General features: G+C 41.2%; 1 protein-coding gene across 2 annotated transcripts in view; it reads right to left on the reverse strand.

Moving 5' to 3' along the window:
* Nucleotides 1-13001, reverse strand: part of CRTC3 (CREB regulated transcription coactivator 3) — a 78532-nt gene extending 65531 nt beyond the window's left edge. Inside the window, exons 1-2 of one of the 2 annotated variants that reach the window (XM_074318253.2) lie at nucleotides 12636-13001; nucleotides 4668-4766 (exon numbers count right to left, since the gene is read on the reverse strand). In XM_074318253.2, coding sequence (XP_074174354.2) covers nucleotides 4668-4766; nucleotides 12636-12767 — 231 coding nt within the window. In that variant the 5' untranslated portion in view covers nucleotides 12768-13001. The remainder of the gene's footprint in view (nucleotides 1-4667; nucleotides 4767-12635) is intronic. The other variant, XM_019716109.3, reaches the window with a different exon arrangement.
* Between the last annotated feature and the right edge of the window lie 6322 nt (nucleotides 13002-19323).

The following is a 19323-nucleotide window of genomic DNA, read 5'->3' on the forward strand; positions in this document are numbered from 1 at the left end:
TTTGCACCACATAAAAATAAATTAACTTGAAATTACCTAAGTATAAAACCTGAAACTATAAAACTTCTAGAAAAACACAGGGAAAAAATGTCTGTGACCCTGAGTTAAGCAAAGAATTCTTAGAAAAGACGTACAAAAGGCACAAATCATAAAAGAACAAAATGATAAATTGGACTTCATCAAAATTAAAAACATCTGCTCTTCAAGAATTTGTTAAGAAAATGAAGACAAGCCACAGACTGGAAGAAAATACTTGTAAAATACTGATCAGATAAAGAAATGGTATCCAAAATATATTTAAAAAAAAAAAACTCTCACAACATTGTAATAAGAAAATGAACAACTCAATTTTAAAACTGGGCAGAAAAATTTGAACAGACACTTCACCAAAGAAGGTATAAGAATGGAAAATAAGCACACAAAAAGATACTCAACATTATTAGTCATTTAAAAAATGCAAATAAAACCACAATGAGATACCACCACACATGGATTACAATGACCAAAAGTTTTAAAACTGAAATACCACCATCTCACACCCATTAGGATGCCTACTATGAAGAGGAAAAAAAAATGCCAGAAAATAACAAGTGCTGACAACGATGTAGAGAAATTAGAACTCTTGCACACTGTTAGTGGGAATGCAAAATGGTGCAGTGACCATGGAAAAGAGTTCGGGAGCTCCTCAAAAAATTAAACACAGAATTACCATGTGATCTAGCAATCCCACTTCTGGGTATATAACCAAAATAATTGAAAACAGGATTTCAAAGAGATGTTTACACACCCATGTACATAACAGCATTATTCACAATAGCCAAGAAGTGAAAGAAACCCACATGTCCATCAATGGATGAATGGATAAACAGAATGTAGCTTATACATACGATGGAGTATTATTCAGCCTTAAAAAGGAAGGAAATCCTGTCACATGCTATAACATGAATGATCCTAAATAATAAGCCAGTCACAAAAAGGCAAGTGCTGTATGATTCCACTTAGATGAGGTATGTAGAGGAGTCAAACTGACAGAGACGGAAAGTTGAATGGTGGCTGCCAGGGGCTGGGGAATGGGAAGGCGGAGTTGTTGTCTAATGGGTACCCAGTTTTAGCTTTATAAGATGAAAAGACTGGAAACTAGTTGTGCAACAATTGAATATACTTAACACTACTGAAGTTACATTTAAAAATGGCTAACATGATAAATTCTATGTTGTGTTTTTCACCACAATTTAAAAAAAAATGCCAAAGGCTGGAGAGAGAAGGTAGTTACTGGAACTCTCATACATTTGCTGGTGGGACTGCAAAATAGTATAGCCACTTTGTAAAACAGTTTGGCAGTTTCTTATAAAGTAAAATATACACTTACCATATGATCTAGAAGTTCCACTACTAGGTGTTTACACAAAAATTGTATGTCTATAATATCTTTATATTTTGTCTATTATATCTTTACTCACAATTGCCAAAAGACGGAAACAATCCAAATGCCCATTAACTGATAAATGGATAAACAAATTATAGTACCTCCATGTACTAGAGTACTACTCAGCGATAAAAAAGGAATAAGCTACTGATAAATGCAATGTAGTAAGTTGAATTATGTTCCCCAAAAAGATAATGCTCAACTCCTAATCACAAGTACCTGTGAACATGGCCTTATTTGGGAAAAGACTCTTTGCAGATGTAACCAAGTTAAGATGAGGTCATCCTGGATTGACAGGGGGCGCTAAATCCAATGACTCGTGTCTTTAGAAAAGAGGGGAGAGGGAGATTTGGACACAGAGACACAGACAAACAGAAAAGAAGGTCATATGCAATGGAGGCAGAGAGTGGAGTGATGGAGTTACAAGTCAAGGGACACGGAGAACTGGCAGAACCAATAGAAGCTGGAAGAGACAAAGAAGGATTCTTCCCTGGAGCCTTCGGACAGCATGGCCTGCTGACACTTTGATTTCAGATTTCCAGTCTCAGAAATGCCTGTTGTTTTAAGCCATCCAGTTTATGGTACTTTGTTACAGCAGCCCTGGGAAACTAATACATGCAACAACATGGATGAGTCTCAAATGCCATGTGCTAAATGAAAGAAGAACCCAAAAGACTACATATTTTTTATTCCACTTATAAGACACACTGGAAAAGGCAAAACTACAGATCAGTCGTTCCAAAGGCTGGAGGTAGAAGATGGAAACAGATTACAAAGGAACATAGGGAACTTTTGGGGGGAATGGAACTGTTCTATATCTTAATTACGGTGCTGATTATTCAACACAGAACTGAATACCTAAAAAAGGTCAATTATAACTTACAGTATGTAAGTTACACCTCAAAAATATTTACTTTAAAAATATCTAGGGGCAGTCGGTTAGTTCAGTTGGTTAGAGTGTGGTGCTCTTAACAACAAGGTTGCCAGTTCAATACCCACATGGGCCACTGTGAGATGCACCCTCCACAACTAGAGTGAAATAACTACTTGACTTGGAGCTGATGGGTCCTGGAAAAACACTTAAATAAAATTTTTTAAAAAGTTAAAAAAAAAAATATCTGTGCTTCTGTGATTTCCTTTTTTTCTCAGTTTGTCAAGATCCTGGGAAGAGGGTTCATACTGGCCTAATCAGGGATAATATGCGGATCAAAATAATAATAATAATAATTATAACCCATGGAACAAAATAAGAAACCACAAAACCATAGAGAGAGATAAATAAATAAATAAATAAACGTATAAATTGAAAGTTGATGAGGATCAGGATAAAGTATCTCCTCACAAAATATTAATTAATTACAAAGGGGAAGCATAATTTTAAAGTGGAGAAGACTGACAGATACCACCTTTATTAAGTGATAAAAGTGACCATCATTAGTAATAAGACAACTGAAAATCACCCACAATAACAGCATCGCTTCTGTGCTATTCCTGCCAAAGATGCATAATGTGAATTTAACCATGAAGAAACATCAGACAAACCCCAACTGAGGGACACTCTACAAAATAAGTGGTCTGTAATCTTCAAAGGTGGCAAGGTAACAAAAGTCAAAAGAAATTTTTTTTCATGTCAAAAATAAAAGACTGAAAAACTGTTCCAGACTGAAAGAGACTAAAGATAATAACTAAATATGTGTGATTTTGAACTAGATCCTTTTGCCGCAGAGGCAGTAATAGGACATTTGATGAAACTTGAACAAGATCTGAGATCAGATGGCAATAATGTTTCACTGATTTTGATGACTATGTTTTAGTTATGTAGGACAATGTCTTTGCTTGTAGGAAACACAAAGTCAAGTATTTCGGAGTGATATGGAATCAGGTCAGGAAATTATTCTCAAGGGGAAAAAAGTTATCTGTACAATACTTCCAACTTTTATGTAAGTTTGTGATTATTTCAAAGTTTAAAAAAAAAGTATTCAAAGAAATAATCCTGGGAAGACCAAGAGCTGTCTGTCACTTTATCCCATTTCCAAACGCAACAAGAGAGGGTCATGATAGTAAATTCTGTATTCCTCTGAAGTTGACAATAAAATGCCACAGAATCAGGAGCTCAAACACAGCAAACCTTTCTGAAGCATGAAATCCAGTATAGCAGAGATCTACTTAATTTGGATACTGAATGATCCAACAGGCCAACATATAAGAAGTTTGATCGATACAGGCAGACATCTAACATAGGCAGTTAAAGTGAGATTCCAGTGTATATTAAAGACAAGATTCCAGTGTCATAGGTATAAAAATATGCTCATATTGTTTAATATTAGCACTCTCAAATGGAAGTCCCCAATTTAAATAATACTTTTGCTTTATAGGACATCATCAAACAAATGAACCCAGTTTTCACAACAAAGAAAGAAGACTGTACTTTTTAAATGGAGAGGCATCCAAATGAATCAAGTTCTGCTTCATCTTAAAGTTGATATCTCAACAGCAAATCTTAAATTGTGTAATAGAATGAATGAATGACAGGCTAATTTTTCGGAGAATAGGATATCTGAGTAAGTGTAACTCGGATCTTAACAAAAGCATCATGTACCATTGTCTAAAACACCAATTTCACATTGTTTTGAACAAGGCCCTTCATGGATATGAATGATTAAGGCACCTATGACACTGCACTACTTTCAATGTAACATAGACCACTTACCTATGCCTTAGATCTGCGCTGTCCAATATTGTAGAAACCAGCCATGTGAAGGCAGTGAAATGTGGCTAGTCCAAATTGAGATGTGCTTTAAGTGTAAAATACACACCAGATTTCAAAGACTTAGCACAAAAAATAATGTGAAATAGTTCATTAATGTTTTTTTACATTGATTACATGTTGAAATGACAGTATGTTGGAATATATTGAGTTAAATAATTATTTCATTTATTTAAGTAATATTAAAATTAATCCCACCTGTGTTTTTTTTCTTTACTGCGGCTACTAAAATAACTTAAATTACATATGTTGCTACATTATATTTCCACTGGACAGTGCTGCCTTAGACGATTTGTGAAACAACACTGTCTTATGCTCCAGAAACTAGGAAAGAGAATAATGATGGACTTCCCAGAAGAACACTGAACTGTATGTAGGCCAGGTTTAGGCTTCAAGATCTAATCTTTTTAAGGATAATCTCTGCCTATCTTTTTACAGTTCACCCAGCTTATTGAAGTAAATATCTGGAGGTACCTGAAACTCGGATGCACTGCTACGCAGCTGGCTCACATTCGGTAAGGACCCGCCATGGTACTGTGTCAGGCGCAGTTGCTGAAGCTTCTGAAATTGAACCTGGAAACAAAGTTGAGAGGTTCAGCTTTGAGAGATGACAGCAAAGGTCTGAAGGAATCATCAAAGTATGGAGTGTTGTAGTGAAATGGTTCAAGAATGAAAGTCTTGGTTTCGATTTCTTCTCTACCTAAAACCGTCAGGTTTCGGGTGATTTGTGCTTTTTGATCAGTCTATCTCTGGAAAGAATTTACCCATGTTCCAAATGTCCCGTGTGTCATGATGGTAAGTCCCTCTTGCGAGATCTCTGAGTGTATGAGTAGGTGTGCGGGCACAATCAGCAATAAAAGAATTTCTTGAAGAAAACCTAAGCCACTATCTACGACTCTGTGACATTAACTGTTTTTCCTTCTCCATGCTCCTTTCCAGTCACTTACCTTTGTGTGTAATAACTGTATAGTTGTGATCATAACATAGGTACAACCGTAAACCTTTTCTATGATATTACATAATCATATTTAATGGCAACCTAACATTTCTCCTTCTGAATTATTTCCTTAGGTCACATTCCAAAGAGTGATTACTAAGTCTCTGGGTATGGGCCGTTTGATGTCTCTCCACACAGGCTGCAGAAATGTTTTTCTAAAGAGTATACCAATGTATGTATGAGAAAGCGTTTCACCAAAAAAACCTCACTAACACCGGATATGATCATTCATTGGTGGAAGGAAGGAGGCCGATTCAACAGGTATTAGATGGTATCCCATATGCCTTTCTTCTTCAAGTTCTTCCTTGCTTCATTTTTCAAAAGGCAGTAAACTGGTTACAGTTCTTGTAAACCCCAAAGTGGTCCAATTTGGTCTTTAAGAGTTCTCTTTCTAAAATAATAAATTACCTCTGTGGTTACATAACCCTTGGCACTTACAATTCATGTAAAGAAGAAAGGGTAAATGGGAACCCCGAAGCAGATTTTTACCCTTTCGTTACTCCGTCTTTGTCTAATAAAACAAATGAGCAGATCTGCATCTCACTGTGCACCTCATCCCTAACGCTCTCCACAACCACCAAGGGAGACAGCGTTATCCCACTTTTATAGACCTGGAGACCCAGACTCAGGGAAGTGCAGAGACTTGTACAAGGTTACAAAGCTACAGGAAGCGGAGCTATGGTGGTCTAACTCAAAAGCCACAGTCTTTCTTATTTCTGCCATGTTCTTTTCCTTTTTATCATTTCTCCCTCAATGATCATACTGTTTACAAGTTCAGAGAAAAGTGAAATTCGGTTGATCAAAAGCATTGCTGAGCCCATGAAGCTCTGATTTTGTTTTGTTTTTGCATTAATTGTAAAAACTTTCAAATATATACAAAATAGAAATAAGTATAATGAAACCACTTATCCAGCTTCAACAATGATCCCAACTACGTCCAATCTTGATTCATCTTTACCTCCAACCCTACTCACGGCATCCCACTGAGAAATCCCAGGCATCACATCATTCCATACTTCAATATGCATCTCCAAAAGATAAGGACTTGTATGTGTTCAGAAGTTTTAAAGGCATACAAAACACTTTGGCAGCCTTAACTTCCTTACAGCCACAGAATGTGATTTCTCAAACTACTGCACTGGGAGATGGTTATCATCTATCCATCAAAACCCAGATCTGAGAGTCAAATCTGAGGAGGAGGACATGGTGCGCTTTCCCATCTATCAGCTGAGTTATAAGAATAAAGTCTCGGCTTTTGATCTTAACATTCTCAAAGCACTTACAGAAGCATTTGACTCTATCCTTGAAATTCTCTAGACAAAATTTTCACACACCCCCACCTAAAGCCTCAGAATCTTCTTCCATCAATCCCTCCATTTATTCACTTACATAAAAACATTTAACTGTATGTCAGGTACTGTCCAGGCCCTGGCTTACTAAGATGAATGCATGCCAAAGTTCAGGCCTTCAGAGAGTTCTCACAAAGGCTTCGACTCTTACCCCAAAGCCTTGACACTTCAACCAAGCTAAGTTCTACATCTTGCTGGAAAGCTGCCTTCCCCGGAGCCGAAGGCCCTCTCGTGGTCTCCCGGATTTGCTCTACCTCCCAAAGTGCCTGTATCGAGAGTCTTCAGAGACCGTTGCACCACAGTAGTAAGAGCACTGGATCTGGAATTGAAGACCGGACTTTATAACCTGGAGCTGCCCTGTGGTTGGGCAAATTATTCTGCCGTCCACTTCACAAAGACAATGTATGGATTAAGAGAGAGAACAGTATTCACAGTGGTATATAAAATGTAAAGATCTGGACAACCTCTCAAAATATTATCATTATTGTTGATATTCTCAATGACCTCCTAAACCCTTGAGAAATTTTTATATTTTCCTTTCTTGAGACGTAGAATCATGAACTAAAAGAACCTTAGAGACTGTCTGTGACACCGTCATGCTTACTGATGATGAAAATGAGGACCGAGGAATGATTAGCCTGAGGCAGAGGTCACAGACTGGCAGGCCGTAGGCCACATTTAGCCTAGAGCTCTCTACATGACCCACAGGATATTGACCCACACTCAATGTTTTACACTGTAATGTTGTAACTGGAAGACTGCATAAAATTCTGGATTCCCAATTTCTCTTCATTGAGATCATACGACACTGAACGCATATTCTTGCATGGCAAAAATGCATGGAGCTGAGAAGTGGCTCCCCCCTTAGACAGGGCTTGGGATCTCCTGTTTGCCCAAGTCCTCATTGTACCCTATTATTCCTCCACTATGGCCTGAGGTCAGCTGCCATTTATCGTCTCATTCCTGATCCCTGTACTCATTTTCCCGTAACTTGAGTTAGAGACCTTTAGACTGTAGTCACTCACTTTACTGGCATTTCCTTCAATGTCTATATGAAATGAGATCCCATCCTCACTAATTTCTCCTAATAGTCAATACAATCCCAAACAAAATCCCAGCAGGCCTTTTTATAGAAATTCACAAGATAATTCTAAAATTTATGGATGTGCAAACAGCCTAGAATGTGCGAACAACCTAGAATAGCCAAAACAATTTTTAAAAAGACCAAGGTCATAAGACTTAAGTTACCTCATTTCAAGACTTACTATAAAGCTACAGTAATCCATGCAGTGTGCTATTGTTAAAAAGAGAGATGTATAAATCAACAGAACAGAAGAGAGAGTCCCAAAATAGACCTGCGCATAGATGGCCAATTGATTTTTAACAAAGTGTCATAGCAATTCAATGGGAAAAAAAAAGTGTTTTCAACAAATGCTTCTCCTACAATTAGGTATGTTTATTTAAAAAAAAAAAAAAAAAAAAAGCAGTTGAGTATATAGACATTCAGTGTGACAGCCCGATTCAAACCCCAGCTCTACCGCTTACCAGCCATGCAACCTTACCTCTCAAGCCTCAACTGGCTCATCTGCAAAATGAGGGACATTCTGGAAACAGACTCCTAGGGTCATTGTGAGAACTAAATGAGATAATGAATGTAAATGGATCACTACAGTGCCTGGAAAAGAGATAACATTCAATCCTTAGCCTAAACCTAGTCTTTCTAGTCTCCTCTCTCCCTCTCTCAGAGGCCTCGCTACTCCGTAACATACCTAATGTTTGTTTTAATCTAAAAATAATGTTTTTTTCCAAATAGTCAAGCCAAATTAACGGTCCAGGTTGATGTGCTGAGTTTATCCTGTGGTTTCCCAACACTACAAGTTGTCCTTCAAAGCCGAACTTCTTGAACAAGTTCCCAACCCTGTCTCCATTTCCTCTCATTCATTACTCAATGCCTCACAACCTCCCTTCCAGCCAGCACCCTGGAACGCAGTGGCTCTCAGCAAGGTTACCAATGGTCTCCACGTGACTAGACCAAAGGACGTGTCCTTATTGTGTCAGACCAAGTCAGGAGCCCTGGGCTCTGCTGGTCGACATTCCCTCCTCTTACCAATAATCCTGGCTTTTCTCCTAACTGTCCGGTGGCTGGTGCCTCCTCTCCCTCCCCTATGCACAGTGGAGCACCATGGGGTTCTCCTAGATCTTCTCTGCGGCTCACTCCGTAGCAGGGTCACAAACTCAAATGCCTACAGGTGCCAAGTATGGAAGCTAACTAAGTGAAGCCGGCTGGAATCACTCTGAGGAACACCACAGGGAGTGGTGGGGACTGTGGCAAACCAAAGAACACATACATGCGCTATCTAATGGTGGCAGCCACTATTTAGCTCCAGGTCATTGCTGTCGTGCAGAAATGTAGGGTAAGTGTTGTTAGATAATCTCAATTTTCAAAAGAAGCCAGAGTCCAGATTTTAATGTAAAATCCCCAAATTCATTGTTGGCCCTAATTTTTTAAAAACACACATTTGGAGGCCCCAAATTAAAAATCTGTCAGAGGGCCAAATTAGAATATAGATCACCAATTGGCAAGGTCTGTCCCAGAAATTCCTCCTAGGCAGCTGAATCTATCCTGCAGCTACACACCAAGGATTCCCACATGTATGTCACGAGTCTATAGCTTAGACTTCCCTCCTGAGTGCCAGCACCACAAAAACAACTGCCTGCTGAACCGTCTCTACTTACATGCCTCACAGGCACCTCAAAGTCAGCATCTCTTGACATTGCCCCCACCTTGCTTCTGCCTGTGCTCCCTCTCTTAACGGAGGACACCCTGAAATGGCTCAGTCTGAAAGCATCCTCGAGTCCTCCTTCCCCCTCAGCTCCCTTATCCATTCACTAAGTCTGGTCCTTTCCACCTAAGGATCAGTCTGTCCACCTCTGTGCCTCCCTGTTGCTACCAACCGAGTCAATGCCGACTCGCCACATCTCCTAGAATAGCCTTACACCATCCAAACGATTTCTCGGCCACCCCCTCCTCTGTGCTGTCTGCCACTCTGGCACCACAGGCATTCTTTTAAAATGCAAAGTTCTCATGGTTCAAGCCACTATCCTTAGCATCAAGTCCCAAATCCTGTCTCTACAATCTGATCCCTGTGGAGGCCTAATCTCAAAGCACCCCCTTCACCCTTCTCGTCCCCTTGCTTGAACCTGTTCCCTGTGCCTGCAACACTCTCGTTCCCTCACCACACAAGCAGATACCTTCAAATGCCTTCCCTACTCCCACTAACCCTTTCGGCCACTAGAGGTTAGGACTCCCTGTCATACACTCCAAAAGCTCCACCTGCTTTCCCTGTTGTAATACTCATCAAAATGAATCCTTACTTGTAAAATGAATGGTCTTTCTCATTAAATCCTAAAATTCATGAAGAGACTGTGTTTTGCTTACTCACTAACTGTACCCCGAGTGCTCATCCTAACCCCTGGCACACACTAGGGACTCAATAAAAATGTTTAATAAATAAGATCTTTGAAGTGAGACACCATCCCTGTGCACACATCCCATTTACCACAGTGAGCACCCCAGTACTGACAAATTAATGAACGAACAAAGGAACAGCCTCTTTCCAGGCACACCTGCCTCCATTTTTCCCTCTCCTTACCATCGCTGGGACCACCTCCCAGCATTCTCTTCTCAAAATTTTCCCACTGCTTCCTGATACAGCTGAACCTTAAAGCTAGATGAAAAATTCTCCATAATCTAGTACATCCCACCTACTAGGATTTAACTTCAACTCTTGAAGAATTGATTATGTAGCAAAGAACTTGAAGCCCAGCACAGGCTCGGAGAGGAAAGAGTACCTAAGTTGATTAGCGCTATCTGCCATGGGACGGTAACGGAAAGTCAGTATATCTGCCATCCAGTTACCAATACAAAACTAGACGGATTCTTCTCCATCTGGAATCCTTGGACCATTGGAAGTTCACAGACATATCCTTGGGGACTAAGAGTTCTCTAGAAGAAGTACTCAGTTTTGTGATTCATTATGAAAATAACCCTTAAAATGTTTAAATAAGCAAATATTACTAGGCAAATTCTGTGTTTTTTGTCTTTATATTGATGAACACAGTTACTTTACTTGCAATTGGTAGAGGAGAAAAGAACACAAAAAACAAAATCAACATGTAAATGATGCTCTGTACCAGTAAAGGGTAAAGTGATATCATAATTTTGTAGTAATTAGAATAGAGAGAAGTGGTGGCTGAAATGAGTTATCATATAGGGCCCAGTTGATCAGGCTTGCTAAACTCAAGAGAATCTGAGCTATAGGGGTTAGCACCATATTTACATTGAGAGCTGCATTTCAGTTCAGCAAAATAGCATTTGTCCCGTAAATTAATGGTGTTAATTTGAATTTACTGCATTTTTAACTTTGAATGTATCTGTACATGTGCTTTAGATAATGGTTATATCGCAACTATAAGCAAAAGACACTATCGGCAAATCTGTTTGAACATATTTGAGTAACATGAAATCAAACTCGTTTAAGTGAACGCTGAGGATCTGTGAACAATTTTTGTCTTTAAGAGACTGAGCAACTCTAAATATAGACACAGAGTGGCCGTATTTGTACATAGACAATGTATGTATCTAAACGACACCTAATAACCCAGGCCCAGCATTAATCCCCAGCTTTCACCCAGCCATTCTCCTCAATATGCTCTGAGCTTGGCACGCTCATCCCTAAATCGAACCAAGGTCACACGTAAATGTCTGTGGACACCAGGTGGGCAATAAATGAGTGAAGGTAGTCAGGGTACGAGAAAAAATTTTTCTTGAAATCCTCAGTCTTCTTTAGCTATAAAATTTTTTTCTCAGAGTGACAGGTATGTAAGTATAACAGTATTTCATTTACCCCTTAACTTCACTAAAAAAAAAAAAAAAAACTAAAAAAAAACACAAAAAAATCATCAGAAATATGACAAATGGCAAGTGACACCTAGCTCAATGTGGGGATCATGACGGTGTGGTGTGGACTGTGGCCAACGAGAGAATTCCTGCTCCATTTGAGGGGGTAACATCACCCAGCTCCAGCCAATGGCGCATATGGGAATTCAGGATAAGTACTATCAACTGTGTGTGTGTGTGTGATATTATATACAGAAATATTTATATAATAAATAAATGTTGGTTTCATGTGAAAATCTCCCAATCAAAAAATTCTGGGAACAGATTCAAGAAGTTTTCCCAAACACTGTGCTGACCGAAAACTAAGGTGTCTGCGGCGGGGTGAGCGGAGACCGCCAGTTTGCGACTCTGCACTCAGCGCTCCTTCCCGCCGCCCCCGGCCCAGCCTCTGCGCATCCTCCCCCATCCTCCCGATGGTCCTTCAAGGTCAGCATGAGGCTCCTCCAGGCCTGCCCGCTCCTCAGCAGTCCCGCGGACACTGCAGCTGGCTCTCCATCCTCCACGGCCTCACGCAAGTGACCCAACCCCGCCCGGAGTTCGTCCCGCTCGCGCCTTCCTGCTGGACCCTCCTCCGTCACCAGCAACGCTGTGCACCTGGCCCATCCTCGCGAAATACCCGAAGCGGAACCCAGTAAACCGGCGGATACAGCACCTCCGAGGAGTCAAAGTAGGAAAGGCTCGCGTCCAACTTCGAGTCCCCTCACGGTACCGAGACCCCAGCAGGCGGGCGCCGGCCCAGAGCGCCCCTTTGGGGAGGGTGGGACCCTCGGGCCGCGGCCCTGGCGCCCAGCGGTCCCGAAGGGCTCACTGGGGGTGGACGTTCAGAGCGGTGAGGAGCCTCTCAGCCCGCCGCGGAGCAGCGAGTGATTTCCTCCCGGGCTCCCGGTCACCCTCCCCCTCAGACTTCCCTCACTCCGCCGCCCGCCTGGCCGCCCGTCACCGCGACCTCCCATCTCCACGACGCGCGGGTGCTGGAAGGCGGGGAAGTGAGTGCCGAGGCCGCGGCCGGCCGACCCCGCTCCGGGGCACCGCCCCGGCCCGTCCCGCAGCTGCCTCAGGCCCGCGACCTCTCACCCGACGCGTGGGGCCCGCCCGCAGCTGTGGCCGCCCCCGCCCGCGCGGGCCCGGGCCCTTACCCGCGACAGGGTGAGGTCGGTCATGAGCTGCTCGAAGGCCCGCGTCTCCTCGGCCTGCCGCTGCGTGTGCAGCGCGATCTTCTCACTGAACTTCCGCGGGTTGGCGCTGCCCGAGCCCGGCGAGGCGGCCATAGCGCGGCCCAGCGCTGGCGGAGGGGAGACCGCGGGCGCGGGGCCTGCAGTTCGGCCCACCCGTCCGTCCGTCAGTCCGCAGGCCGCCCAAGCCTCCGCCCGAGGCCCTTCCTCCCGCGCGACCCAGGAGAGGAGCCGCCACGGCCCCACAGCCAGCGAGCGGCCGGGAGCGCGCGAGATCCGCCCCCGCGCTGGCCCCGCCCTCGGCCCCGCCCACCGCACCGCCCGCCTGCCCCCGCCCGCCGACCCGTCCCCCGCACAGCTGGCTGACCCAGGGCTTCCCTGGGCTCCGGTCCCCGCAGCGCGCAGATCCAGAGGAAAGCCCGGGCAGTAAAGCAAACGGATCTAGGGAGGAGCTAAGCTACCATTTGACTAAAACGGTCCAATTTGGGGATAGCCTGGCTTTTGGAGTCACGTTACAATTTTAGAACAGCGTTTTAGCACCCTTCTGCCCCCCCAGTTATGATGGTTTACTTAAGAGTTTTCACCCTTAAGTTTTAACCCATATTGTGGGCTTAACGTCCGCTCTCTGGCCCTCCGGTCCTCCAGCTCCCAGCCTGTTCCCTCCTTCCATTCATCTGCTCAGGCCCACCCAAGACAAAGTTACTCAATTGGATCTTTTCAAACCATCTTCTGATTTGCACCAACATGAGACACCATCCCCGCCCTGGTGCAACCTCTTTGCTCCTCAGCAAAGGCCCCTTTTCCAGGTTCTTTCCAAGTCTCCCCTTAGCCTCTGCAAACTCCAGCTCCAGCCAGGAGTCAACCTCACCTTTCAGAAGCAGCCCATCAGCCTCCACGGCCCTCCTCCTTCTTGCAGTCCAGGAGCCACTCTCAGGTATAAATGCTATGTGCATAAAGATGTCCTGGGCAGCTGAGGGTGAGTCTGTTTTGCCAATCAGGCAATATCAGAGACATGCTGAAGAGTGTGGAAAATAATATTAACAACTCACGCCCTCCACCATCAAGATGAAAGATATCAAAGCATTTTGCTTCACTTACATAGTGTTTATTAAAGAAAGACAAAATTAGACATAGCTAAAGCCCCACCCTTATTCCTTCTTCCTCCTCCCTAGAGTCACTGAGCTCAAGGTGGCACATATCATTCTCGTTCATGTTTTTATACTTTTATTACATCTGATCTATGGATCTACCACTGCATATGGAATACCAAATTTTGTTTTTAAATCTTACAAAAATGACATCATGCTGAATAATCTTTTGCAACTTTTTTCATTTACCATTATATTTTTGGGATTCATTTGTGTTGATTCATTTGTTTTAACTGCTGTGTAGTATTTCATTATGCTTTTCATGTCTCATGCATAGCATCTAGCTGATTTTCAAAGGAAATTTCATATGAGGATATATCTCTATTACCTAGAGTTCAACTTGTTTTATTAATTACAATTGGATTTATTTCTTCTGTTTTATTTTGTACTATTTACCATGCTTTTTCTTTGAATTTTTTTCTGCTTTCCTGTTATATTGTCTGGGTTCTGTTTCAGAGAACAGAATTCATTCTACCTAGTTTAAGTACAAAAGGATTATTACGAGATATAAAATGGCTTAAGGGCTTGTGTGGGGGCTAAAGAAGCAGACTCTCAGTTGAATGTTCAGGAATAACTTTGAGAGTCAGGCTACCAAAGGAGCCACTGCCTCTTGTAAAATCTGGAAGCCACCTATTGAATTGGAAAGCTGTCACTACACTTACCAGGTCCTGAACCGTATAGCTATTGTCATGATAAGAGCCACTGCAGAATAAAATCAGACACCTCCCCTACAGTCCTCGCCAACAGAAACAGTACACACACAGGCTCTGCTTTACTTCCACCTTACAAATCCAATTAGAGAGAAAATTTGATTGGAAGAGCCAAAATTGCATCCAGCATCCTAGCTGCAATAACACCTAGGAAATATGGTCACAGGCTTTGGGCTTCTGACATAAAGGACAGTGGAATGGGTATTCAGCTAAATCCACCATATCCAGCCACCAATTCACCAGTGCAGGGGTCTATCATATGTGCATTCTATTGCATTGAATGACTGTGTGTGTTTTTTAATTTCCATATTTCCCTTATTGATTTGGAAGATATTCATTCCATTTCTTTTCTTATGACAGTTAATCTAATCATTCTAACTTAATTTTTAAGTCAAATATGTGTGAATTGTTTTAAAATAGTTTCACAAAGTCTTGTAATTTAAAAAATTCCCAATTTCCACTGTAAGTTTATCCTGCTGATTTGTGGTTTTTTCTTTAATTTTAGATATTAACTATTCATTTTGTTATGGAAAGGGATGCTTTGGCTGTTTTGTGTCCCCATCAAAAATATGATTTTCCTGTAATGGCTGTATGCGATGTCAGAGGAGGGGTAGACATCGCATACAGATGGGGAAGAGGGCTTATCACTTTGTGAGGGGTATAAATGATAAATGTCTATTACATTGTTTTGTACACCTGAAACTAATAAAAAAGAAAAAAAATGATTTTCCCTGCTCCCATTCTTTCAATGTAGTTATATGATAATTTTTGGTATATTAAGTGTTTACATATAGTTCCATTTCAGCACGATTTTTTTTTTTTTGGAGTTAAAAATTGCCTGTCCTTTATTTGCTTAGATTTCTCTCAACCCATTATAAATTTTTTCCCAAACTTTCTGATTTATAATGTTTGTATTTTTAGCCCTGTCCCTCACCTCTTCTGGTGCCTTCTTTCTGAGGTTCTCTGAAAGAACGGTGAAAGACATAAGTGAATCTGAATGGTGGGTTTGGGAGCAACTTCTCTCCTAGAGCACTTTCCTTCTTGCTCCATCCTGGACTGGTTGTTCTGCAGGCCTACTGTGCTGCAGTGGCGCTGGCTCTCCCCTAGCGATCATTCTGAGGGGTCCCTCATCTCCTGTGTTCTGACCTTTGCTTCCTGCATCCCACCTGTCCTCTTGCTTTGTGTACTCCTTCAATTTAGTGAAGTACATTCTCCAAGTTTCCTGAGGGGAAAAAAAGAGTACATAAGAAATCAAATCCTTGAGACTGTGTGTGCATGCTTCTACTTTACCCTCAGACTTGACTGATAGTTTGGCTGAGAATAATCAGTCTTTTTCCTCGGAACTCCTTTTCACTGGGATCTGTGCATCACTTCACTGCTTTCTCACTTCCAGTGCTGCTGTTGTGAAGGCCACTCCCATTGTTTCCCTTTCCTTTGAAGGTGACCTGGTTTTTTGAGAGCTGTCATTTATTTTTGTTTTCTTTCCCCCATTCTCTGAAGGCTTAGTGTTCTGATGTTATGACGATGCGCCTTGGTGTGGAGCTTTAGTTGTTCATTGCACTGAGCAATGTGTATATACGTGGAAACTGGACACTCATATCCATCAGTTCTGGGAAATTGTCTTATTTTTTTATCTTTTTTGTTTTTCTTTATTTCTGGAAATTTTGTTAGTCAATGGGTCTTCTAGATTGCTCTTCTAAGGTTCGTTATATTTTCTCTATTTTCTATTGCTTTATCTTTTGTTGCTGTTCTGTTTCCTGATAAATTTTCTCAATTTTATCCTCCAACCCATCTGTTAAACTTTTTTTCTGCTATTATATTTTAAATGCTCTTTCCTGATTTCCAAATATGTTTTTTTTAAATAGCATCCTGTACTCATTTCATGGATGTGCTATTTATTATAGGTTATTTCTATTTTTACATTTTCGTCTACTCCTTAAACTGTCTGTGTTTTATGTGAGTTGTTCATTTTGATGTCTCTGTCTAGAAGCTTTCCTCAAACTTCTGCTGATCCTTGACTCGCCATTCATAATTAAGACATACATACCAAGTATGTATAGACTCCTTGTTTCTGGACATAAAATGCTTTAAAATATATTGTTTATATATTTTGTAGCAGAGATTGCTAGTTGTCTCCCAATATTCATTCTGTTTTCCTTCCTTTAATAAGAAACACTGAGCTTTCGCTGGGTGCATCAAACTTGTTAACTTTGCCAGTGGTAGATGTCACCATTTTAGGTTGGGATTTCACCCTACTTACAAGCTAGTACATTAACCTGCTGCTGTTTTATGGATGCTGGCAGGAGGCATGAGATTCCTGGGTTGGAGACCCCACACAGCGTGCAGCACGAGTATCATTTCTGCGTCAATTCCCCTTACCCAGAGTCCCACAGGCGTGATGCAGAAAGGCCCACATGGATGCCTACACATGCAGTGGGAGAGAAACAAACCTACTCTGTCTCAAAAGAAGGCATGACCTTATTCCTCAAAGTTGCTTGCTGCAAACACAACCCTGAGAAATGGCCCAGTAGAGAATGATCATAGCTTTACATTTGTGGCATAACCAACCAGAATGTCCAAGAATGCTCAGGGCCCAGAGATGTCCTCTCCCAACACACCGGAGGGTACATTCTTTTGAGGGTCCTGGCTTGGGCTCCAGGCTGAACTCTGGCTCATGTAAGATCTCCTTTTACCAAAGTGGGCATTGAGAACTGAAACTGTCACAGCCAAGAGGATCTAAGGTGACATGATGACTAAATGTAATGTGGTATCCTGGAACAGAAAAAGGACAATAGATAAAATCCCCAGGAAATCTGAATAAAGTATGGATTTGAGTTAATTAAAAATATTTTTTTGATGCCCTTGGATTACTGGGGTTAGTGGGATAGATAACCACATTTACTATCTGATTTTTAGTCACTTGAGGATTCTTTTTGTGAGCTCAACGAAGCCTCACATTTGTTTTATCTAGCATTTCAAGGTGTTTGATTTAAGTTTTCTACCTACCTTTGTCTACGACTTTGTGGGAAACCAGGTGCTTGTTTAAAATTTATATTCCTGGAGCCCATCCCCAAAAAGTATGATTTATGCAAATTGGGCTGGGGCCCAGGATTCTGCCTTTATAACAAATGATTCTGATGTAGGTGGTCTATGGGTCAAACCTTAAGAAATGCTGCCATTAAGAATAGAATCACAGAATGGGTCAATTAATTAATACGGCTTGTACTTTTCAAATTGTAAATATTCAACCTGGTATGGCAACTCTTCTACTGCAGAGACCAGAAAGGCAGAGGCCACTTCCTGGCCTCTCTCACAGAGGAGGTTGGCAACATGACCAGTTTAGTTACTGACACATAAAGGAAAGGCAAATTTGTTTAAACCACCAGAAGTTGGTTTTCCATTTCTTGCAGCCAAAATCATCCCTGATGTACTTAAGATCCTCATTTCTTTTTGAAGTCTTTTTGTTTTATATAATCTCAGACTTACACAAAAGTTGCAATAATGTGAGGTAAATCCCATATACTTTTTACCCAGATTCCCCAAATGTTAAGATTTTACTTCATTTGCTCTATCGTTTTTATGTGTTTATTTTTTCTAAACAATTTGAGAATAAGTCGATATGATACCCCTTCCTCCTCAATACTTGTGTTTATTTCATAAAAACAAGGATATTCTCTTACATAACCATAGTACAAAGATCAAAATCAGGAAATCAACTTTGATATAGTACTATTATCTAATCTACAGATGTTATTAAAAATTTTACCAACTGTCCCAATAATATTCTTTATGGTAAACCTGTGATCACTCACTATATTCAGTTGTCATACCTCCTTAGTATCTTTTAATCGGGAACAGTTCAATTTTTATTTGTCTTTCATGGCTAAAAATTTTTGAAGGGACAGACCAGTTATTTTGTAGAATGTTCCTTATCTAGAGTTTGTCTTGCATGTTCTCGTTCCTGCATTTTGGGCAGGAATGGCACAGGAGCAATGTTGTATTCTTCTCAGTTTATCAACCAGGAGGCACATGATGTCCCATTGCTGACATTAAGCTTAGATCGTTTGGTGAAGGTAATGTCTCTCAGGTTTCTCTGCTATAAAGTTCCTGTTTTTTCCCCTTGTAATCAATAAGACTCTTGGAGATACTTTGAGACTATATAAATATCTTGTTACTTAACAAACTAGCACCCACTAGTTCCAGCATCCATCGATGATATCAGGGTGGGATCATGAATTCTTATTTTATCCAGTAAATTATAATCCATTACTGTTATTTTCATACTTAAATAATCCCAGATTTGACCTTAAAGCTGATTTCTGTGTCCTTTTAACATGCTCTTTTTTTTTCTCTCTCTCTCTCTCTGGGCACAAGAGGATCTAGGCTCATCTTGTACTTTTTCTGTCCTGCCCCAGAAATCGGCCAGTTCTCCAAGCAATCCAGGTTTCTTTTCATGGAAAGGAGTGTCTAAGCACTGGTTCTCTTTATTTTGGGAAGCTAGTTGTTTCTGAGTTGGCTGTTCATGAGAGGAGTTACCTTTAATTCCTATCACATCATCCTTTCTGTTTCTTTTCAACCCCTACCCCACATTTTTCCTCCACCATTGAAATCTCTGTGCCTCTGTCCCTATAGGAATTTGGAATGTGTTTGCCCAGGGACAAAGTGGCTATGAGCAAGTACTATAAGTTTATGTGTTTATCAATTCTTACATATTCATATCAGTTATTTTCTAGACCAGTAGAGGCAAAACAGGGAATATCTGCCTTTTTTTTTGTTTGTTTCCTAAGTAATATT

The sequence above is a fragment of the Rhinolophus sinicus genome, chromosome 13, assembly GCF_057876585.1.
Source record: "Rhinolophus sinicus isolate RSI-liver-muscle chromosome 13, RSI-T2T, whole genome shotgun sequence".
NCBI classification, from domain to species: Eukaryota; Metazoa; Chordata; class Mammalia; order Chiroptera; family Rhinolophidae; genus Rhinolophus; species Rhinolophus sinicus.